This window comes from Orussus abietinus, unplaced genomic scaffold (genome assembly GCF_000612105.2).
Source record: "Orussus abietinus isolate OABI.00-Male unplaced genomic scaffold, Oabi_2.0 scaffold4, whole genome shotgun sequence".
Lineage (NCBI taxonomy): Eukaryota > Metazoa > Arthropoda > Insecta > Hymenoptera > Orussidae > Orussus > Orussus abietinus.
The window spans coordinates 800,371-821,445 of record NW_019396014.1 but is presented as its reverse complement, the minus strand read 5'-3'; the positions used below and the strand labels follow the sequence as shown (position 1 = coordinate 821,445).

The 21,075-nt window shown below is 52.7% G+C and overlaps 1 protein-coding gene across 9 annotated transcripts; it reads left to right on the top strand.

The window, feature by feature from the left end:
- The first annotated feature begins 91 nt into the window (after positions 1-91).
- Positions 92-20,485, top strand: LOC105695725 (serine/threonine-protein kinase mig-15). Of its 9 annotated transcripts, none has more exons than XM_012417560.1 (20): positions 92-755; positions 944-1,009; positions 4,215-4,271; positions 4,890-4,934; positions 5,119-5,401; positions 5,610-5,821; positions 5,897-6,125; positions 6,201-6,443; positions 6,560-6,735; positions 7,283-7,534; positions 8,068-8,171; positions 9,020-9,090; positions 9,438-9,514; positions 11,414-12,256; positions 14,657-14,794; positions 16,965-17,175; positions 17,728-17,948; positions 18,028-18,345; positions 18,449-18,748; positions 19,289-20,485. In XM_012417560.1, exons 1-20 carry the CDS (start codon positions 690-692, stop codon positions 19,370-19,372), a joined length of 3,996 nt encoding a protein of 1,331 aa, XP_012272983.1. In that variant the 5' UTR covers positions 92-689; the 3' UTR covers positions 19,373-20,485. The 9 variants fall into 9 exon arrangements, with proteins under 9 accessions (XP_012272983.1, XP_012272984.1, XP_023290367.1 ...); XM_012417561.1 differs by having other exon boundaries at positions 6,551-6,735; positions 7,331-7,534; XM_023434599.1 differs by having other exon boundaries at positions 6,551-6,735; positions 9,041-9,090.
- The last annotated feature ends 590 nt before the right edge of the window (positions 20,486-21,075 follow it).

The following is a 21,075-nucleotide window of genomic DNA, read 5'->3' as shown; positions in this document are numbered from 1 at the left end:
GATCCGCAAAGATGGCGGGAGGCTCGCGGGTCGTTCGCCGCGGCATGCGCCAATGGGAGCCCAGCGCCGTCGGGCAGTCGTGTGTCGGAGGTGGAGGTAGTCGGTCTGCGATCCGCTCGTGTTCCGTGAGTGTCCATCCGTCGTCACCGTCCGCGATATCGGTGCCTATCGGGAGGCGAAAAGGTGCAACGACCTCCGTCCTTGCGCGCCCGGTCGCAGTATCGCGTTCCTTGGGAACCGGACCCGGTAACGGCGGAGAGCGAGCGAGCGAGGGAGGCGGCGGCGTCGACGCACGTCCACGATGGCGACGGACCGATAGAGACAGCCGACTCTCGGCTCGGCCGGATGAAGGCGCGTCGGTTCGCCCGCTGCCAGCGTAGCGGAGGAGTGAGTCGCGCCGCGGCGTAGGAGGAGAAAGGAGGGTGCCTATCTCCGTCTCTCTCGCGTCCTGGGTCGCGATCGCGCCCGACGTCGCGCCGTCTCGGCCATGTCCTCCCCCCCCGTGCGCGCCCCCCGCCGCTGAGCCGCCTCGCGCGCATCCCTTGGCTCGTCCTCGACCTTGCGCTCGGCGCGCCGGGCAGCCTCGCTCGTCCACTGCCGTGGCGGACCTGGTGCGCGCTTCCTCGCGCCGAGCCCTGCCTTCCTAGGCCGCCCCGGAGGGCCGCGGAGGGGAGCGCAGCCAATCCAAGATGGCGCACAACTTGGCACCGAGCGTCAACTGTTCCCTCGACGACATCGACCTGAACGCCCTGAAGGTACGCACGGGAGAAGCGCCGCGACGCCCCGCGCCCGCCCTCTGCGCGCCGTCCGGCGACCGCATGCCGCGGCCCCGGGACTCGGAAGTGAGGTTAGGCCCCCGAGGGGCCGGGCCCGGCTGCGGGGGCGGACGCCGGATGTGCCACGGATTAACGTATGGCTCACTCTCTCTTTCTCGCTTCCACAGGACCCTGCTGGCATCTTCGAGCTCATCGAAGTCGTCGGAAATGGAACCTATGGACAGGTCTACAAGGTAGGCCCCTCGCACTGTCCAGACGAGTTAGGATAACGCTCCCGGTTTGGCAGAGCATGAATCATACGTGACTCGGGCCTGGGAACGTCGACGAACTGCACACAGTGCAGCGGTGCAGGTCCCTCCAATGCTTCCACTCCTGACGAGGGGATAAACTTAATGCCGTCGGGTCTAATCGTGATACTTAGTCGATGCTGGAGACTGGGTTTCGAGGATTGGCGATTTTTGTTCAGGGAATAGTTGGGGAAGGAACGAAATCACATGCCGTGCGATCTCTGATTACATGGAAATAGGTACGATGGACGCGGACAGGAGGGCGAGTTTAAGCATCTTGGGATTAGACCTGAAGTTAGAAGTGTCTTTCTTTCTTTAACACTTGCATATTAGAGCAATAGTTAGAGATATTTTATTCGGAAGCGAGATCCTGTCCGGCCTGACGCGACTTCTCGGAACTGATGATTCTACGAGGCAGTGACATCAGATTCTCCGTTCTTTACATTCCGGAATGCAGACGATTGGCCGTTTCCGGTAGAGCGAGGCCTCGCACCAGGCGTCCGTTCGCGTCGCGATTTGTTTAGATCGGCTGGATCTAATGGGAATAAAAAGCTAGTAAATAAAAAAAAACCGTGAACGAGAAACGCCGGTTGACCGGGTTGTTGGGCCCTCTCTTTTTTGCCACCTTGGTCGTCCAGTGTTCTTTTTTTTTTTTTCTGTACAAATGTCCCTGCTAGATTCCCATGAAACTCGCCAATTAGGCGAGTCGATTAATCGAGGCCGGTCACACATGGGTCGGCTCTGGTCTCCGGTTGGTTACTGGGTCAGTTTGTCCATCCGGGATTATTCCGTTAGATTTAGCCGATATACTTATGACCGATAAGTTGGCCAGACCGATCCGGCGACCGGTATGTCGCGGAATAGTTCGCCGCGAGCTGCGACAACAAACCCGATATTGCTCGTTCCCAAATTGGAGGTGCCGCGATTTAATTCTCAGATTTTTTCCTGACCGCCGAAATCTGCCGATCGATCGATTTTCCTCTTAAAGTAGGCGCGCCGCTTTCGGCCGACCGGTCGACCGATTTCTTCGATCATGCCACTCGGCGGGGATGCGAGTCCGCACGCGGCGGACCAATCGGCCGCGCGCTACGCCAAAAACCGGAGCGCGGTCCAGGGGAAACTGGCGCTAACGGAAATGTCCGGCGGAAATTTTTCCCTTGGATCGGTCTCGAATCGAGCGATTGCGATAACGGAGAAACTTTAATGCATACATTTTCCGCGCGAGGGAACGAGATTACGTTTTTTTTTTTCTTTCTTTCTTCCTTTTTTTTTTTCCCGTCCGATCGCACGTTCGCGGTGGCTGCGCCGGAGATACGTGCACATTCGTCCCTCGCGTTTCGTTGCGTTTCTTCGAGGTTGGATAGCGGACTCTACGGGTGTGGACTGGAAAGTACACAACGGTCCCGATATCTGCCGGGGGGGCTGATAACGATAAAATTGCGATTTCAGAGGCTGGAAGAAAATCGCGGCATGCGTTCTCGGAAACGCATCGGGCAAGCTCGGAGGGGGCTGGCGAGGTGTGGCGAGTAGGTTCCGAAATCTTTACGCGGTTCCACTTTTTTCTCCCCGCGCCTCCCCGATACGCGGATTCTAGGGACGATCCGTCGCGTGCATTGTGTCGCGTTTATCTCCCGCTTATCTCGAATTCTCACGCTCGCGGAGGTCGTGGCGCACGCACAATGGGGAGAGAGAGAGAAAAAAAGAAAGAAATATATATACGAGCCGAAGTGGCGCACGTTTAATGGAACGCACTCGGCGGGCTACGCGTGAGAGCCCGTATGTTGCTACGAGCGCTTTAAGGTCGACTCACCCTAGCCGACGCGTGCCGGTGACGGTACGTGGCGGTCCGTGTCGGATGGTTATGAACGATCCCATTAAAACCTACGTTATAAAATATTCTATCCGATCGGAATCGATACGTCTCGTGGATGATAGTGTCACACGGTGGCGCTGAGACGCGAGTTATATCATTTTCTCGGTCCGAGCCTGGTAGTGAGTCAGTATCACATCTCGTTAAAACCCACGTTAAAAATTTCTGTCGGAACCGGTAGGTGTCGGTCCGTGCCGGGCAGCAACCCAGGATGAGAGATTTCATTAAACCCCGCTTTGAAAAAATTTTCGCCGGAACCGATACGTGACGGTCCGGGTCGGATGGTGTGAACCGATCTTAACGGGTACCCAACCTCGGCTGGAGGAGCAGCTGGAAGGAAAACTCGAGTCGGGACATCCCTCTCTCTCCCTCGCTCTATCTGGCCGTTCCCCTTTCCGTCGCCCCCCCCGGAGAGCGATAGTTCCCCCCTTACCCTCCCCTCACACGCGTCCGCGTACACCACGCCCGACTCCTCGCGGCCCTTCGCTCCTATCTTTCTTTCTTTCGTCTCGTGTTCTCGACCAATCGCGTGGCTCCTTTGATTGGCGATCGCAGCCAATCACCGCCCCGGAGACCCGGTCTCTGGGCGCGACACTCGCCGGCGGAAATGAGTCCACCTGTGGCGCTGACGTCCCTCTATCTCTCTCTCTACGGCCGGAAGCGCCGCGATTTAAAGGAAAACCGGGGGATATTGGCCGGAGGCGCGGCGCTCGCGTCCGCGATTTATAAATGGCCGGCCCCGTCGGAGGCCTTGGCACTCGGCTCGCTCGTTTTTTGGAAAGTGCACGGTCGCCGTCTTAACATTGACCTTCCCGCGTCTTGGCGCGCACGCCCGGACGAGGGACGCATCTCGGGAGGGCACTTTGCATTCCTACCGCGATGATTGCGGGTTAAACTTTTCGCTACGATGAGGGGGCGAGATAGCGAAGAATGAGATTCCGACGGGCTCGGCCCTCTCCGAGTCCCGGGGACCGTGGAAAACGCCGCGCTCGCGGAATTCTCTCGAAACGCCACCCGAGAGGGTGTCGCTTTAGGAGAGATTCCTCGCAGACGTCGGCGGGATTTCTCGACGAGCCTCGACGCGATAATCGCTTACCGAGTCTAGAGTCGTCGAGATGTCTTCTGTTGGCCCTTTTAAGGAGGAAATATTCCATCTTAACGCGGCGCCTCTTTGCCCCGTCCCTCCGGCGGGTGGGAATTTTGAAATGTGTCACGTGGTCTCGCGTCACGTGGGTGGATCAGCTGATCGCTAAGTAAGGTGTTTTTTTTCCCTTTTTTCAGGGTCGCCACACGAAGACCGGTCAGCTGGCCGCGATTAAGGTCATGGACGTCACGGAGGTGAGCACTCGATGAGGTCCCGATATAATACTCCGGGAAGGCGTATCGGATTCCCAGGATTTCTGGATTATGAGCCATTATCTTTAGAGGAGAGACTTCCGACGCCGAGTCGGAGCGCGAGGATTACGCGGATTTATTCCGCCGAGCGGTCGTACCGTATGAGATTATCTTCATTGGAGTAAAAAGTAGAAAGTACCGCGCCACTGTCTACGGCCGTGATTTAGATTAGACGTTAACTGTGTGAGGGTTTGACCTCGCGAGAAATTTTTCTCAGGTTCGCGCGGCTTATACGCATTTGCGGCTCTTTCCGCAGATACGGTCGTAACGGTCGGAGGTGTCAAGAGGCGCGGTTGTAAAATTGTTAACGTCGACGATGGGGACGGCAAAGGTTGCCATTGATGTAACTGTCTTTTTTTTTTTTTTTCTTCTTTTGCTTTTCCTGTTTTCTTGCTCGCGCGATGCACCCGTAACGGTACAGAGATACTTCTCGTTGCGAAGTCGTGCATTTATGCACTTGTGCATTTTGTGCACTTGTGCACGAGCGCGAAACACCGTCACCGTATCCGTGCGGCTCCTTCCGCGAACGGCTCGCCGATTAATGCCCGCTCTCCGTTTCAGGACGAGGAAGAGGAAATCAAGCTGGAGATTAACGTCTTGAAAAGGGTGAGTGGTCGGGCCCGATGACTCCGCATCGCCGAGATAATTCAAGGAAAAACGTCGCAGGATCGGTTAACGAAGAAAGGCCGGGATCGTAGATTCCATAGTTTTATTATATCGCTACGAATGACATATTAATTCCTTATCATTCGTGGGCGAGGTGGTGACTGACTCACGTATCGTTTTCCAGTACTCGAACCACAGGAACATCGCGACGTATTATGGGGCCTTCATAAAGAAGTCGCCTGCCGGCAAGGACGACCAGCTATGGCTCGTCATGGAGTACTGCGGAGCGGGCTCGGTCACGGATCTGGTCAAGTCGACCAAAGGCCAGAGCCTCAAGGAGGAGTGGATCGCGTACATTTCCAGGGAAATTCTGAGGGGCCTAAGCTACCTCCACAGCAACAAAGTCATCCACAGGGACATCAAGGGCCAGAACGTCCTGCTTACGGACAATGCCGAAGTCAAGTTGGGTAGGCGCGATGTCTCTGCTAGAACTTCTCTTTTATTTCTTTTCTTCTTTTCTTTTTTTTTTCCTCACAAATATTGGTCAGGAAACTCGGTAAGGTTTCGCGGCATTCAAAAGCATGCGCGAACGGCATCGGATACCTGACGCCAAAATTCGGCTCGTCGACTTCGAGAAATATTTATTTTTCAACTTACACCTTTCTTCTTTGTTAGTCGACTTTGGCGTAAGCGCACAACTGGACCGAACCATCGGCCGAAGGAACACGTTCATCGGTACGCCTTATTGGATGGCCCCTGAAGTGATAGCCTGCGATGAGAACCCTGACGCGACCTACGACAACAGGAGCGACCTGTGGTCCCTCGGTATCACCGCCCTGGAGATGGCGGAGTCGCAGCCTCCGCTGTGCGATCTTCACCCCATGAGGGTAAATCTTAAATTTATGTAGAATACCTGCTCTCGAGTCCTCAGGAATTCCCTCATCGTATCCTCCGCTTTGTAGGCGCTCTTCTTGATACCGCGCAACCCACCGCCCAGGCTGAAGTCGAAGAAGTGGGCGAAAAAGTTCCACGGCTTCATCGAGACCGTCCTCGTCAAGGACTACCACCAGCGGCCGTACACGGAACAGCTCTTGAAGCATCCTTTCATCCGGGACCAACCAACGGAGCGGCAGGTTCGGATCCAGCTCAAGGATCACATCGATCGCTGCAAAAAGCGTAAACAGGAGAAAGGTGGATTTCTCGAGGTTGATTTAACATCTTGTCTAATGTTCCTGCTATCTCCATGATCCGGTATTATTTTTGTAGAGCGAGACGACTACCGGTACAGCGGCAGCGAGAACGAGGAGGAGGAACCCGCGCTAGCTGGGGAGCCTTCCTCTATCGTGCAGGCCCCGGGCGGAGACACTTTGCGTCGCAATTTCCAGCAGATCCAGGAAGGTAGGACGCTGACGCAGGATGCTGCTCAGCCTCCCGTCAAGGACAAGGGTAGGAGGGAGGTGGCAGAACCAGGACCTCCGGCGAGGCCCGCCATTCCGCACAGACTCATCGGTAGGTCCTTCCGATTCCTACGATCCCCTTAGCGGATCGAAATTCCGCAAAGGGGCCGCTCGAGGGGGAACCATCAATCTTCCGGTCTGATATTCTCATCCCATCAGTTGTGCCAGACCCGCAGCCTCCATCGCGCCCTCTGCCCCCGACCCCGCGGGACGACCCGCGCCAGGTGCACAAGGTCTCGACGCCACCTTCGAACCACCAGGCCCCGATGCCGGGAGCCGGAAGCAGCGGTGGTTCCGGTGGTCAACCGGCTCCCCAGAGAAACAGTCACGTGTTCAAGCCCATGGTAAGAGGTCTCCCGCCCTCCTGACTCGCCTTTCTCTCTCTTTTTATCTCTATGTCGGCTCCTATCAGGATCCCTGTCCACTCATCTCCGGAAGGACTTCGTTCCACCGTCAGGACCCTCCTTTCCAGACAAGGGATCCGTCAAAAGATAAACAGCGATTATATCCAGGGTGTGCCGGAATTCTTGGGGTACACGGTGGGACACCTCGCTATCCTTATCCAAAATGACGTCGAAAAGTATACACCGTAGATAAGAAATTGTATAATGCTTTTTGATTACATTTTCGACGAGGATAGTGGTGAACCGTGGCTGTGGGTTTTATCGCGCTCTATATATATATGCATTCATGCCGACGTGAAACCGGGAGGTAGAGTTTGAACGAGGGTCCTCTGTGGAATGGGTCTCCAGTTTCGATGTCCCACCTTTCCAAATCTTGCGTCTTTCTCCTGGTCCTTTACTTCCCCGTCGTCGGTGGCTGCTGTAAGACGAAGTCGGAGGGTCCCTCCTCCCGAGAACTAACGGGGTGCGCGCTACCTGGTGGCGATAGGACCTGGACACGCTGGCCGCGCAACTGAACGAGCTTGGTGTGTCGCAGGGCCCCGAGGCCCCCCCCAGGCCCAACAGGCAGCCCAAGACCACCACCTCCGGCCAGGGCGGCGTCGTCAACGCGAGCTGCGCCACCACCAACGGGCCCGAGGGCTCCCCGGCTGGCACCCAACCTGCGAGCGGCAACGTCGGCGGTCAACCCGGTGCGGAGAGGCCCAAGCACGGGCCCAGGGCGGCCAGTGTTCTCGAGCAAGTAAGCAGGACAACGACCTCGTGTGCCACCGCCGACAGCAGGACCCTCCCTTCCACTCCTGGCGGCTCCTCGACGCCCTGGCCCCCCCGACCTGACGTTCTACCCGCTTTTTAATCTCTCGCTACCAACTCGACCGACCCTTGTCCGCTTTTTCTGGTTTATTTTTCCAAACCCTCGCGGTAGAAAATCCTTATGGTCGAGTTCAAACTATCCGACGTACGCCTATCTGCATGCAGGGTGAACGATGCCAGGGAAACGCAAGTATGTTTGTATGTTTTGTCGGATCGGCACCGGCACGTGTCTAAACGTTGTCTGAAACGATACGTGCCGGATAGGGTAGATCCGGCTTTAGAATCCCTTGCTTGATAGTCGGGAGCCTCCGGAGTTGCATGCCCCTCTTCCCAAAGTAACCGAGACGAGTCCTTTGGAGAACTTCTTCCTGAGCCATTTTCCAACGAAGGACTTGACCTCTCTTCCGAGATAGGCTCGACTCCATCGACGCCGACCGGTGACTCGTCTTTCTTTTTGTCCAGGCACTGTCCATCGAGAGCGACAGCGACGACGACATCGAGGACGTCAGCGGGAACAACCCCAGGAACGATGGAACCCTGTTGGCCAGCGACCCACCCAAGCCTCTGTGAGTTGAGACTCTTTGGGGGTTCTTCGCTTCTTCGCTTTGGTTGCTTATACTTGGACGGTCTCTTCTGGGCCATTTTGGAGCTCGACTCTTAGCGCGGAAATTCCGCTAGTTCTTGCCTTTTCAATCGTTAAGGTGTTACGAAGTGATCACGTTCTTCGTATATATCAAAAGGTCAAAATATTGGTTTAACTTCTTCGTACTAGGTGCACCGAATAATCTGAAACTTCAACGCGTGATATATCGTGGAGGTACTAACGAAGGTCTCGATACTCACGAAATTTCGTTGGGATGTGAATTTTAATAACGTATCTTAATGCGTGATTTTCTACGCGTACGTTACAACATGTACAACATTTTTATATTCGGTGCACATATGCATATGATACTTTCATAACACCTTACCCAAGTGCATGCTTTTAACACTAGAACTACCAAGAGTAGTCAAAATTACTGTTTTCAAATGGCCCATTATATACAAAAAAAATAAATATTATTCGCCGGTAGTTCTAGTGTTAACCGGGATCGAATGTCGCAGCGCCGCTTCAGCATCGTCTTCGGGTTGGGTAGAGTAGGGGAAGGAGTCGGCCGCGGAGTCTAACTAATGTCTCGTTGTTTCATCCTCTACCTCGCCATACCTCGACGTGACGCCACGTCGGTCCACGATCATCGCATCTCACGAGAAAAAAAAAAAAAAATACACACACGCAAACACCCGTCGCCTCGTCATACCTCACGACGCTTTCGCCCCGTCAACGTGCGGCCGTCATCGTCCCTCGTTACCGGCCCATCGCTGATCATTACTGGCGATCGCCGATCGTACCGGCCGTTGCTTTTTGGCGCTCCAGCCCTGAATTTTCTCCTTTCAGACCGTCGTCGGACGCTTCCTCGCACAACGTACAAAATTCCCACCACGAAGGTAAGCAAAGTCAAGGCCACGCGAGGGCTCATATATTCAACCCGTTGCCTATCGACGACTTCTTTTCTACGCGGGAAGAATTCGTGGATAGATCAGATCTGTCCCAAAGTGATGCGATGTTCCCTTGCGAGAAGTAACGAGACTTATTATATATATATATAATATTTTTTTCCTCGACTTCCCTCCAGGAAGGGATGATCCCTCTTCGTGGCCTCTCTCGGAGGACCGCTGTCGCATCACCTTGAATTTTGTATATACACTGTTTAGCGAATGTTGGATTTTATTTAATTATTCGGAGATCTGGTTCCGGATTTTCACCCTTTATTGAGACTATCTACGAATTCCAGGTGGAGCTCCGAACCGACCACTGCCCCCGACACCCGACGAGGAGGAGTCCGGTGACCGCACTCTCGTGATGAAACGAGTAAGTTTAATCCAGGGAGGCCCAGGTTTGCGAGCGTGCCCGAATTCATCTTTCACACCCAGGACGACGTTGTAGTGACTACTTTCTATGCCCGATCTCTGAGGACTGTACTTCGTTTAGCGCCGATGTCGCTTGTACTCGCTTTGGAACTCTCTCTCTCTCTCTCGGCGCGACCTTGGCTTGCTTGCCGTGCATCGTCGACTATAATCCTGTACATATATATCGGCCGTTATCGGTACTTCACTAATATCTATTATCGCATATTGGTCGCTAACTGACATTGTCAATGATGGGCCTCGATGCTGGGCAAATTGCCGGTAACCGATCGCTGCCTCGTTGTCTCGATCTGGACTTTAAATTCAGAATTACGAGACTGAAATTCGATGTTTGGCAATTGGTATTAATTAGTTTGCGAAATTAGGTGGCTCGCCCTAGACTTTGATAATTACAATTAGGAGACTTAACTTCGATATTTGGTCGTTTGTATTAATCCCTATGCGAAATTAAGTGTCTCGCTCTGGACTTTGTTTTTTACTATCACGAGTCATGTTGTAATTGGTATTAATTAGTATTAATTGGTATGGGAAATTAGGTGAGCTTTCGGTTACCGCAATTATTCGGCCAGTTTGTCGGTGTGCTTTCTTGCCCGTTTTCGAAGTAACGCCTCGAGGAAAGATCCCGAAGAGGACGCTTTTACGTGCAAGGGAGACGTGACCGTCGAGGTTTTATCAGCTGACTCGTCGCTTGCCATCGGTGACAGTCGAGCTTTTACTAACGCTATCTTCGTGGCTAATTTCTACCAGAGCATGGGAACGGGACCAACGAAGGGTCCTCCGAAAAGCGAGGATTTTCGAGCCGCCCCGGATGCTAAATGCGGCGAGATGTCAGGGTCTCTTGACCCCGAGTCTCTCCCGACGAGGTCACGTCGATCGACCTCGTTTATCAGCCGGGTGGCTCGAAGAGGTTCAAGGCGATCCTCTCGACCTTTTCGAGGAGACCCTCTCCGACCTTCTCGGCCCGTTGTCCCGGCTTCTCTGCTCCGCTATTAACCCAAGAAAGAGGATACACTCTGGATGGTCGATAACGATTGTCGCTATCAGCTCGCCAGTGGCACATAAATCCCGGAGAAAAGCGCGCCATGGCCGACGAGGGCGTGATACCCTGGTCGGTCCTCGCAATTCTCGCGATACCCGGGATCATGCGAGAACAGAGATTTCGTCGAGGCACCCACGAGGTGTCTAAACGAAGTGCCGAAACGCCGAGATGCCGCCACGTTTGCACGCCTACTCGCTCGTTAGCCCGTTTGTCTGCGTGTCCGTTCCTCCTGTGTGTGTTCAGCTCGTTCTTCGTCCGCCTCTCGATGTTACATGTATTTCATTTTTTTTTTCCCCCTTTAATCTACATCCGTATGCACCAGTGTATGCATTTTGCGCCCGGCGTGACCTCGAAGAGGGATGTTTTTTGGGGTGGCGTGCACTCTCGAGAACCCGATCGCGACGGACGAAAGAAGCGTCGCCTTGGCCACGACTTCCCGGGGGGGTCGCGAGGTCCGAAATATAGAAGTCTCCTAGTCCGAAATCATCAGCAGGTGCCGGAGAGACGACGATCCAAAAAACATTCGCACGTCCAGGTCCATGTCCGCCCGATTGTCTCTTCCGTCTGTCTTGCAACCAATGCACGCTACATGTCCGTCCACGTACACGTATATATACACGACATAGTTACTCGTACACGAGATACATACACAAGTTACATACAGATACTCCGACACCCCATACACCTTCGAAGCCACCTCGGTGCCATGTAAACGATGATCTGACGCAGTTACGCATGTACTTTTGTTTTGTCGTTCCATCATACCCCGGACGTGTTACACCCGGTACACCCACGGCCGCGTAGAAAGTTAACCAACCGGACGATAAATCTGGAGGCGACCGGCGCTCAGAGGTAGACGAGCAGCTCCTCCTGAAGGAGTGGAACTTTGCCCGCTTCTTCCAAGGGTTTAACGAAAGGTTGGATAAAATGAAACAGGAGGCGGCCACCGCCGAGGAGCGGCCCCTGCCGGCCGCGGGGAAGACCCTGGAAAGGAAGAGACCGGACGAGGAGAAGCGCCAGCGCGCGGCCAAGCAAGAGCAGAGCGGCTGGCAGCAACCGCAACAGCAACGCCAGCAACCGCAACAGCAGCGCCAGCAAGAGGTGGCCCCCAAGCCTCTCCACCGTCGCCAGGAGTCGGACTCGAAGCTGGCCAAGGCGAGCGCGTTCGCGCGGGCGTTCCGCCGGGAGAACTCGGACTTCTTCCCGTCGAGCCGGCACTCGGCGTACCTGCAGAAGAGCGAGACGAGGCCGAGCATCTTCTCGAGCGGGAGCAGGAGGGGCAGCGAGGCCAGCGTCGGCCGCAGGAGCGCCGCGGTCGCCGGCGAGCCGGTGCTGACCGACTTCCTGATGGGCGCCGGCGGCCGCGGCGCCCCCGCCGCCCCCGCCGCGGGGGGTGCCCCCCTCAGGCCCAGACGCGAGAAGACCGAGAGCGAGATCGTGATCGGGAATAGGCAGGACTTGAGGGAACAGCTGGAGGCCCGCCGGCTCGACGTCGAGTCCCGGTTCTCCCTCGAGGCCGAGAGGACTGGCCGGCGCAACCGCAGACCCCTCGGCGACCCGGATAGTAGCGGGACCTTAAAGTCCACTGCGAGTACGAGCGCGAGCACGACGGCGGCTAGCGAGTACGGCTCGACCGCGAGCACTCAGGTCAGTCCACCGCACACCACCACCGCCTCCCCTAACTACCGCGTCTCTCCTCCGCCCGGGTCCTGCCTGCCGAACGGCCCCCGGTCCAGGACGGTGCGAGAGAGGGCGCGAGACCGGCGTGTCGCTGGGCGCGAGAGAGAGGGCGCGACCCAAAGAAAAAAGGGCCCTGGAGGCCGCTGTGTGTGTGTTCCATCCCGGGCCGCCCCGAATTAACGCTCGCCGTCCAGGATCGTGAATAACCGCATGGAGATGTTGCTCTTCTCGGAGAGTGCCGCGACTCCTCGTCGAGGCGCCAGATTTCTGGCGGCGATCCTTTCGCTTGTTTCCGCAGGGCGGGTCCTCACCCTCCTAATATTTTCGGTATTCTTTATTTTTTTAGTTTTTTCGGATCTTCTTTATGGTCGCCTGGTCTCCGGATATCGCTCCGGGTGGACGGAATGGTGGGCATGGTTTATGTGGTGCTGCTCCTTGTCGAGGGGGTCGAAATATCCCGGACTAGGGGCTTAGACAGGGTGCTGATTACCTGGAATAATTAATAAAAAATAGCCCGGCTATTTTTTAAGTAGCAGCTACAGGGAAATTACGCACTGTGGGGAGGAAATAGTGTTGGGCTTTTAGACTCCGCTCTCGACGTGGCGCCTTGTATATCGTGTCCGCCATTTTGGAAACCCTTGGGGAAGGGTTCCCGCCGCAGCGGTGCATTTTATCGAGGAAGTCCGAGGACGGATGTTGGACTCTGTCGAGGGGGAACCTTGATTTTGAGGATCGTGGCTTTTTTTCTTTCATTTTTTTTTTTTTTTTTTTCTTGGATGTGGCGCACCGTTGCGGAGAAACGTTCGAGGACGATTAGGTGGACCTTGGGCGGATTCTGCGCCTGACTCGTATGTGTGGGTGTGTGAACGAATAACCATGTCTTTTGTGTGCTAACAGATTTTGACGCGAGGGTGAGCGAGTCCTCTGGGGTTTTCCCGCGATTCTCGCCGAGAGGAGGCGTTAATGCGTCGCGAATATGTCACGGTGCGGTAGGTCAGGATCGCGGCATGGCCATGTTCGAGGTCACACGCGCGCACGCATGACGCATGACCGTATGCACGCTCTTGTCCTTTTTTTAACACCTCGCTCGTATTGTCAGTGTTTTTGGTACACCAGCGGTACGTACCCGTGCGACTCGCGGTAGCTACCCTGAGAAAAAAATTCATCGAACCAATGATATATATCTCGTTACTCCCAGGAATTATTATTTCACTCAAATGAACTCAAATTGTGATGATTCCGATGTAATGTCGCATCCATTTAATTCGAGTTCACTCGAGTCAAATAATTATTCCTTGAATTGACAAGATATTTCTTTGGTCCAATGAAATTGTTTTCTCACAATCAGTGTAACCCTCGTTGCTGCACCACGCTTTCGCCGAGTGCACTTTTCATCGAATTTTCTCGACTCTTTGATATGAAAAAAAAAAAGTGTATATATTTACACACGTTTTTTTTTTTCATACATACACTTGTAGCCACACATGTGTACGTCTGTTGACACTTCGAAAAATCGAACCGTCGTTGTCGAGCTGTTATCCGTTTCGCTGTGTCGTTATCGTTGTGTGGTCGTCGTTGGTCGTTGTCGATTCCGGCGACAGTGATTAGATGTCGTCGATATTATTTTGTGTGCACCTGTATATCTGCATGCCAGGCTGGACCGTGGTGACTGGAACCTTTTTGCTAGCCTAACTTGAGGCTTAACCAAATTTTCCTTTAAAAAAAAAGAGAGAAAAATGAGAAAAGTGCCAAGTAACACCTGGACTCTTGCGCTGAAACTTTACGGTCATTTTCTGTTATTTTTTTTTGTTCTTTTCTACGTTTTAATCTGATATTTTTTTTTTTGTCACTGGAAAGTTTATGCTAGAGTACCGGATTTAGACTTTCCATCGGTCACGGACCTTGCTGGTGTTCCTAGGGGATTTTAACCGCTCCTCGTGCCCGTGATTAACACTATAATTATTGAGATCGGAAGAGGAAAAGTCTGTGCGATGTTCTTGCGGCGACCCTTAACCATTTTTTTTTTCTAAGCCGAAGGTTTAATCCACGCTTCCCTTAATCTAACACCAAGCGTGATTCCTCCCCTAGAGACGGTTTTACAATTTTTGTTTACCTTTTTCTTGGAGTTTCTCACCGGTTAACATTCATACCCCGATGAGAGCTTCCCACTAACGATCGCGACGGAGAAGAGGTTGACTTTGCTTTTGGGGAATTATGGGGAATTATACGGATTCTTTGAGAGCATCAGGATTTTCGTTTTAGTTCGGTATCTTCGGGATGGACTGGGATAGGCTGATAATCTTTTTGGTTTACCTTCGTTACGTATCCACTGGCGTGTATATTAATAATGTTGATTGTGCTTTGCAGAACCGAGAGAGCGGAGACAGACGTGGTTGCGATTTTCAGAGGTCGGATACTTCTCCTGGGTCGAGACCCAGCTCGGTTCTTCCTGACCTTTTGACGTCGTCACCGAGTCAACGTCAAGACAAGTCAACCAGCGAGGAGGTCAGATACATTGTCGTTTGTTACTTATCTGGACCACCGTTGACGAGTTTAGAGCTTAATCGATCCGCCTCGCTATATACGTTCTTTCTCTCAGCCCGTTTTCTATCTCTCCTAGTTGGGTAAAATTCTTGATATAGAGTGGAGACGCTTCCTAGAGACTCTTGTCACTCTCGTTAATCGATTTCAGGCCCCTCGAATAGCGATTTCTTCTTCTCGTAGAGTGCCATGTCTACTCCTTGAATGGCTAATTTTTTTAAACCACTTCAAGACTCGAATGGTAATGACCGCGCTGGCCAGTAGTACATTTAGTGCCGGCCTAATTAGGAATGTAAATTTTATAATGGTAATTATTTTCTCAATTCAATATGTATATATACTTACACACGAGGAGCACCGTTGACCGACTAGTCGCCTACTTATTTTCATTATTTCATTATCAACGAACCGCTGTATCAAACACCGCTTGTGCCCCAGGTTAGGATCTACTAGTTCCTGGTCGCCTGTGCAGGGGCGAACATAAATGTCTTCTCGTTGTATTCCAACGGCGCCATGTATGGAGAAAGAGCATTTATGTCCCCCGGTGTACAGGGTGCAGGGTACAGTGGCGGGCATAAATGCCTTCCATAATGCGCCGATCTACGATTAAGACATACATGTCCGCCATTGTACGCTAATTAGGTCGGTTTAACCCTTTAACGCGATTTTGCCCAACTAGAGTAGTTTTTCTCCCGCATGTCGGCTCCTCCAATCCGCCTCCTGGATCCGTCTCTTCCTAAAAAACTTCCGATATCTCGGTATGCCCGATACACGTCAGACATCGGTAACACACGTGTAACATTAACATCGGTAACATCGATACCACCAGTAACGTCGAGCATAACTATTTAACCCGAGTAGCATTAATATCGATAACATCGACGCCACCAGTAATATCGAGGGCAATAACACGAATAGCATTAACGCCGATAACACCGATAACGTCGAATCTAACGACGAGACAATAAGTAACATTAACACCTAGTCTGTGAAATTAATATCGACCATTCAGTGGGATCACCGGTATTAATCGATATTGCCTAATTAACGTCGAAGGTGGCGGTCGCTCTAACTTTCGTTCTCTCGGCTCTCGTCCCGTTTTCTTCTGGCTGTTTCCCCTCTCCTCTCGTGGTCTGCAGACCCTTTCGCTCGACTTGGCGTTAAAATGAAGATTTAGCGAAGATGCGAGGAGAATGCGCCATTGAGCGCTCGGCCGATCGGAGGTCCTAGATGGGCGCCATTTTGCGCCCGATAGACAAGCCCGACGTAACTAATTCAGTATTATGTTGTGTGTTGTGGGACTCACGGGAGCTCTAACGCGAAGGGCAGGATCCTCTCTACTGACCATCCCAATCCCAATACTAATTGCCATGTAAGTATATTTCTTCACCGCGAGGGGCGCGACAGGAGAGCGCGCGGAGTCTCGCCCTGACTACCCTGTATAACTCAATTAATTAATTAATTAATCTACCAAGAAAGAAAAAAGAAGAACCGTACAATTGGCCAAATCTGCGAGTCATCATCCGACACATTATTTCTCTAGAAATTATTACGAGTTTATATGCTTATATAGTTATAAATCTAGAATTTATCAAGACCCTCTTAGGGGGGAGCGCTCTAACGATAAGTTTCGAGGTTAAGTTACGCCTGAAAAATCCAGTATGGCGGGATTTTATATATAATGTTGCGATTATTGTTATCTTTAAGGAGTCACGTGGCGAAGAGGGTTATAAAGGGTTATATAGAGGTACGCGCTCTCCTTCCGCGTCGCTCGGAGCGACATGTTCGCGTAGACGATCGCACTTTCGAGAAGTTTCTTTTCCGATTAGTCCGATGCGAGGTATTTTGGCCTGTGTCTCTTGGCCTGCACCGACCCGTCTCCGTCTAGCTGTCTCGGCCGTTTTTTCTCGCACTTTTACGATAGTCCGGCCCAGTCAGTCCGCCTCTTCTCTCTGTCTTTCTCTCTCTCTCTCTCTATCTATCTATCTCTCTGACTCTTTCTTTCTCGACTTCCGCTTGTGTTCTCATTGTCTCTCGTAGTTTACGCGATCGCTCTTTCTCTAAGGGAGGCACCTCGCCTGCGACCAGCCGGCCTCGGAGGACCAGTTAATTTATACGGCCATCTCTGTTGCAGTACCGACAGGCCGTTAAATCTCCTCCTCTTGCGCTCCAACAGAAGCAGAGGTCTTTCCTGACTTTTGGCTTCGGAGCCGGCCCCGCCAGGAGGGAATCCCACGTAAACGTTAACGTCACCCCGACGAGCCACGACCTCGCCTCCGACACCCCGGAGATCAGGAAGTACAAGAAGAGGTTCAACAGCGAGATACTCTGCGCCGCTTTGTGGGGTAAGCCTCGAGAAGATGAATTAATCCCAATCGAGGTGCTGAAACGCAATCATCATCCCTCGCAATCAATCAGGGATCATGAAGCTATACAAGCTTATCAGGGAGTTGATGAGATCTTAAGGTGATGTGAAAGTGGCGCCATCTTCGTTTATGAAACTCTCAGGACTGGGTGTAACAAATCGTTTCAAGGCTTACAACGTGAATTTGAAGGCTATAAGAAAGGTTCTGAGAATCATGAAATTTGAATTGTTAAAGAAATTTGTTTATAGGTATTTTTCTTAATTTTTGTTAAACATGAAATGCCATGGGTGTCAGGACCTTAATTATAGCCTCGATGTCCACGTTGTAACGTTTTAAACGATTCGGTACACCCGGTTCGAAGAAAAGTTTCATGAACGATCGACCTCTACGATGCCACTTTTATGTCCCCTTAATGCTGGAGCTAGTAGAATATTTTACGATTTTTATTCAAGGTCGTTTGCTATGCAGTCGCTTTTCATCGACTTGTAATATGTGTTACGTATAATGTATGTATATGTGTAATGTACGTAGGAGTTAATCTACTGATCGGCACCGAAAACGGACTGATGCTGCTGGACCGGAGCGGCCAGGGCAAGGTGTACCAGCTGATCAGCAGGAGACGGTTCCAGCAGATGGAGGTCCTCGAGGGGCAGAACATCCTGGTCACCATCAGCGGGAAGAAAAACCGCGTCAGGGTGTACTACCTCTCCTGGTTGAAGAGCAAGATCCTCCGCACGGACGGACACAGCGATGTAAGATTTACCGTAGTAACCAGGTGTACGGTTTTAAAAGTAGAGCCCTCTTTACGTGGATCTTCTTTTTGTCCGACAGCAAGTCGAGCGACGCAACGGGTGGATCAACGTGGGAGACCTTCAGGGAGCGGTGCATTTTAAAATAGTCAAATACGAGCGCATCAAGTTTCTCGTAATCGCCCTGAAGGACTCGATCGAGATCTACGCCTGGGCGCCGAAACCGTACCACAAGTTCATGGCCTTCAAGTCCTTCGGCGAGCTCGCGCATCGCCCTCTCCTCGTGGACCTCACCGTCGAGGAGGGGACCAGGCTGAAGGTCATCTACGGGAGCGCCGATGGATTCCACGCGGTCGACCTCGACTCCGCCACCGTCTACGACATCTACTTGCCGAAACACGTGGGTGTTCCTCCTGGGGTTGCCGGGTTCCCTCATTGATGGGATCCGTATTTCATTTGACGTCATAAGGTTTATGTCTAACCGGACGTTGCACATCTTGCAGACCCAGGGCCCGATCTGTCCGCACTGCATCGTCGCCTTGCCCAACAGCAACGGGATGCAGCTCCTGCTCTGCTACGACAACGAGGGCGTCTACGTCAACACCTACGGCAGGGTCTCGAAGACGATGGTCCTTCAGTGGGGCGAGATGCCGACGAGCGTCGCCTACATCGGCACGGGCCAGATCATGGGCTGGGGCAACAAGGCCATCGAGATACGCAGCGTCGAGAGCGGACACCTGGACGGCGTCTTCATGCACAAAAAGGCCCAGAGGCTCAAGTTCCTCTGCGAGCGCAATGACAAAGTGAGTCCCCGATTACGCGGTTAAGGGGGAACTCGTCAATGGCTACGCACGCCGGATTCTGCGTTCCTGGGATGGAATCCTAGGATGTAACCTAACAGGAGCACGCTCGCCAACATCACGTATATTGCGAAAAATAGGGTGAAGCAGTACACGAGCACGGAGTACAGCGCTCGGATTATCGACATCGAGGGCGGCTTTTGCGGGGAGGTGCATTTGAATTTCGCGGCCAAGAGTCTAAATATGCTGTCGAAGACTCGGGTTAGAAAATATCCATCTCTAAATATGCAGGAAGTCGGATGTCAGAGCGAATCGAGGGAATCTCTTTGGTTGGGCCAGAAACAAAATGCGTTCACTTAGTGTACTTCGTGGCATTTAAACGAAACGTGTCGCGAAACGGGTGCTCTTGTTATCCGTGACTGGAATTATGAGAATGGTCTGAGTTTAATTCTAAAAAGATTTTAATTTATCCCATACATGGGTTACATAGGTTATGTTACATTGGTGCTAGGTTAGATTTTTGAACGATAAAATGGTTTGCAGGTATTCTTCTCCTCGGCGAAGGGCGGAAGCTCCTGCCAGATATATTTCATGACGCTGAACAAACCCGGCATGGCCAACTGGTGATCCCAAGTAAGGCCGCTCCCGGCCTCACCGTCACCGTCGTCCGAGTGTCCTCGCGTACCGGAAGAGTCGCCGAAGCCTTGTCGACATCGCCAGGTTTCGCGTCGACCGGGATCGCCGCCACGGCGACGAGGACGACGGCGACAGCGGCGGCAGAAGCTGCGCAGGCAAAGGCCCCAGCGACGCGTCGGCAAGTTAGAGCGCTGCCGTCCGCGCGGCGAGTCGAGGAGGCTCTACCCAGGGACCCTGGTAGACGTCGGCCTTCTCGCCAAAAGGTTTCTCTACTTCCTGGGACGCTTCTGCAACGCCTCCAGGATTGGCTAGACCCGGCGACCAAGGGATAGGAGCGCAGGAGACGAGGGACATCCGGGACGTACCAGTGCTGCGTACGTCGTCCAGGATTCCCCGTAGAGGAGCGATCACCGTGAATACCTGGCCATGTAATCGATCAGCGACCGCCGATATATCACGCGGTGGTCTTCCTCGAGGAACCCATCCTGCCGACCTTGGTCGTGGCACAAACAGAGACTCGGTGTGCCGCAGGTTGGCTGGTTTACTACTGGCCAATCGGTGGACGCTGTGTGTCGCCGACCGGGGCATTCCCGGTCGAGCGAAGGACCGTTTAGGTGACGGGGATCCCGCAACGTGGCGCTACCTGTGGCGCCTGTTATCCCCCATTTCCCACCCCCATGTCGAGAAGCTCCGCTTCGTTGAGAATACCACCGCTGATCGGCGGTGATCAGCCCTGGCATGGTGGCGACGCATCGTGCAATGAACGAAAACGTACGAGAAGATCCGATGTTGCGGCCAGACCGACCTCCGCGTCGGCTCAACCGCTATGCCGAGATATTCTACTGGCATTAGATTTAATGAGGGAAATAATTAATCGCATAGGTTAGCAGCCAAAGGCTTCGTATACTGCGGTGCGCGCTTCGAGGCGTGCCGTTCTGCGCACGCGCACTCCCGTGTGCGCCTGCGCCGTGGAGACCCCTCGCGGCGCCCTTCTGCGATTTTGTCGATAATGCGTGGGTATCGGATATCGCGTTTTTACAAATAGCTAAGTAATTGTATTAGAGGCTCGAGACGCACGAAATACACAAGTGGTTTATCACTTTTCATGCCCTCTTTCCGTTCCGTTTTAAATCATGGTCGTATGAATATATGGACGGAGCCCAAAGTCCCATATTAGACCAGGGGGCAAACCAACGCGTAGGAAAGAAAGAGGTATATTGGTTTTTGATTTTTCAGCCTGCTACGTATTCTTCCTTATTTAATCAGTCACTGTGTATCCTCAGAGAGCAGATGAGATTAGCCGAGCTCAATGGGACGCAATCAAATTTTTGCGATGCGAGCGCCGTTATTCCTGCGGATGCCTCTGGTACCATATCATTGATACGGCCTGGACATATCGCTCCTCAGCTACCGCGAGGGCAGCACCGCGCAATAGTTATATCTGTATTTATGAAGTAAGGGGTCTGGCTATTTTCATCTTTTCTCTGGGGATCTATTACGTAAAGTAAATTGAGCGAAAATGTGAAAAATGAGTAGCTGACGGTATTACGGAACGATTTTGGTGGTGAAAATGCAAGACCATTCATGTGAACTGGCTCGACACAAATTTTTAAGCGAAATAGCATACACTGACATTCATCGATGGTTTCCTCGCGGATGGTTTCCAACGTCCATGTTTTAAATCCTTTGCCATG